The sequence below is a fragment of the Triticum dicoccoides genome, chromosome 1A (assembly GCF_002162155.2).
Source record: "Triticum dicoccoides isolate Atlit2015 ecotype Zavitan chromosome 1A, WEW_v2.0, whole genome shotgun sequence".
Taxonomy (NCBI): Eukaryota; Viridiplantae; Streptophyta; class Magnoliopsida; order Poales; family Poaceae; genus Triticum; species Triticum dicoccoides.
The window spans coordinates 510,812,578-510,815,007 of NC_041380.1; the positions used below are offsets into that span (position 1 = coordinate 510,812,578).

Consider the following 2,430-nt stretch of genomic DNA (forward strand, 5'->3'; position numbering starts at 1 on the left):
TGGATCATGATCCTTTTTTGGTTGGTTTGAATTGTTGAACTGGTGAATTGATTATGTACTATATGATCTATGTGCATGGATTTATATAAATAAAATTTTAAATTTTAAATAAGAGGGGTGTGGCTTCCCGGACACGGATAAATGGGGCACCTTGTTCCTATGTGGGCGCACTCGGACGCTGTTCGTCGAATACAGGAGGCCAGATTTGACCGGTCCGACTGTACTATTGTTCGTTACTTGAGAAGAAGAAACCAACGTTTTACACAGTACGCAGAACGTGATATAGACCAAGTTCATTGTAGGGTTCTGGAAATTGTTTCCACGATTATTGTGAAATGTAGCATCCCGCGTGTATGTATGCGGGACAGTACACCTGATAACGGCAGCTTTGAAGAGCATCGTCCACACCGCATCCCTATCGCAATTACTCCTCTGTTTCGCAAATAAAAATGATCCATTAACTTTTTTTCCAGAAAAATACACATCCACGGGTCCATGCATGCATCCAAGTCCACGTCTCAATCGTCGCATACGTCAAAACCGAGCACACCTACCGGCGGCGCGTCACCGTCACGTCTGGGCCGCTCACCTCGCCACCGCCGCCGGCTCTACCTCCGTTCGGTAGACGCGCGTCCGAGGCGGCGCCGACGGCGTCGACGGCCCTCTTGGACATACAGCCCATCAGCAAGCCGCTGCCGTTGCTTCGTCTCCTCCGGCTGAACTTCCCTCCTGCCGCCGTGTGCCGCGTCGTCTCTCCGTCGCCGTCGTTGAAGTAATAGTGGCATGCCGAGGCCGCGCTGGAGAAGTTGCCGGACGCGGCGCCTTCCGCGGTGACCACGCTCCACACCACGCTCGCCTCGCTCGGCGGGCACACGCTCTCGAGATCGCCGGAGTCGCGCCTCCTGCTTGGTGGGGAGGGGCTTCCTCTGGCGCCGCCGCCCGCACTTGCAGTTGCGGCACCACCCCGCGTCGTGCTTCCCGCCACGATTGTGATGGCAGAGCCTTGGCCTGCCTGGTGAAACATGTCCAAAGATTCCCGCCGGAGCCGGTCGTTGTACGACGCGTTGGCTGCCGGATCCAGCATCCTCATGGACAATTCGCCGGAGTTTGCAGCTCGACTGTGCGTAGCTTCCGCGAGCAGCAGGGTAAGTGGTGCGTCGCCGTCGTCGACCCTCTTGCCAGATATCACCCTCGCCGTGGTGCCGTCCTCCACGGCGATCTGCTTGCTCGTCATTCTTGGCAGCGCCGCATCCGCTTCGGGGCTGCGTTTCTGGCCACCAGAGCCGGACTCCAATTCATGGTGACTCAGGTCTTCGGTGCCAACCGACTCCTCGCCGTGGCCCCAGGCGCAGGCGCGCCCTGCCATGCCGAGAAGCCAACGTCGCAGGTGAGACGACGACGAGCGTGCCTTTCTTCCGGTCTGATCACTCTCTGCCCTGGAATCCGGCTTGCTCTCAACGGGCGAGGGGACTGCCATCGCCGGACGGTTAGGCAGAAGCGCAGAGCGGCTGTTCCAGCTGGCCTCCGACGAGCTGGTGGCAGCCGTCGGCGTCGGGGCAGACCCGTCGTGCTGCCATGTCTTGAACGCGGACGAGAACGACGACGACGAGCGGTCGCACCACAAAGCGTCCTCGGCGGCGAGGGCGCCGTTGAAGTAGCGCTCAGCGGTGAAGACGCCGAGCTCCTCTTCGTCCAGCTCGGATTCGTCGTCGGCGTGCCAGCCACTAATCCGCGACGCCGGCGGCGGTGCTGCTCTGCGTCCGTCCATGCTCTGCTCGGCCCAGCTTCTCACGCCACAAATTTTCCTGGGACGAGTTTGTGTGATGACTGGTGAGTGGTGACGATCTTGCACGAACGGAGACATATAATCACGCTGACACAGAGGATATGCCCGCTTTGCTAAGAGCATTACTAGTAGAACCCCCAAACTCTCAAACCCTCACTAACGTTTTAAGGGTCCAAAAATGATTTTTTATGCACTTTTACGAGTTGAAAAACAGGGACAAAGATTAAAACCCTTAAACCCAACCCTTATAACGGAATATTCCCCATGAACAACGATGTCGTTGCGCGCGGGAGGTCGACGGGGCGGCCGCCGGCGACGGGGGCGACTAGCAGCGTCGGTCGCGGGCGTGGGCGCGGGAGTTGGAAGGATTTTTTCCTCCCGCGCGAGGATAACCGCCAAATGAGGGTTGGGGTAGGTTTTGCTCCCCAACCCTTACTTTTAAGGATTGGGAGAAAGTTCGAGGGTTGGACCTTTAAAAAAAATTGAGGGTTTAAGGGTTAAGGGGTTCTAGTCTACGGCTTTTTTTCGACGAAAACTATAAAATAACAGTTATTTTTAGGGGTTTGAGGGTTTGAGGGCTCTACTAGACTTGCTCTAAGAGCATTACGTAGAACCCTCAAATCCTTAAAGCAGTTTTAAGAGTT

At 56.3% G+C, this 2,430-nt stretch overlaps 1 protein-coding gene across 1 annotated transcript; it reads right to left on the reverse strand.

Moving 5' to 3' along the window:
* Positions 1–435: 435 nt before the first annotated feature.
* Positions 436–1,839, reverse strand: LOC119284016. Its single transcript, XM_037563329.1, has one exon. The coding sequence runs from the start codon at positions 1,766–1,768 to the stop codon at positions 551–553; it is 1,218 nt and encodes a 405-aa protein (XP_037419226.1). The 5' UTR covers positions 1,769–1,839; the 3' UTR covers positions 436–550.
* Positions 1,840–2,430: the final 591 nt, after the last annotated feature.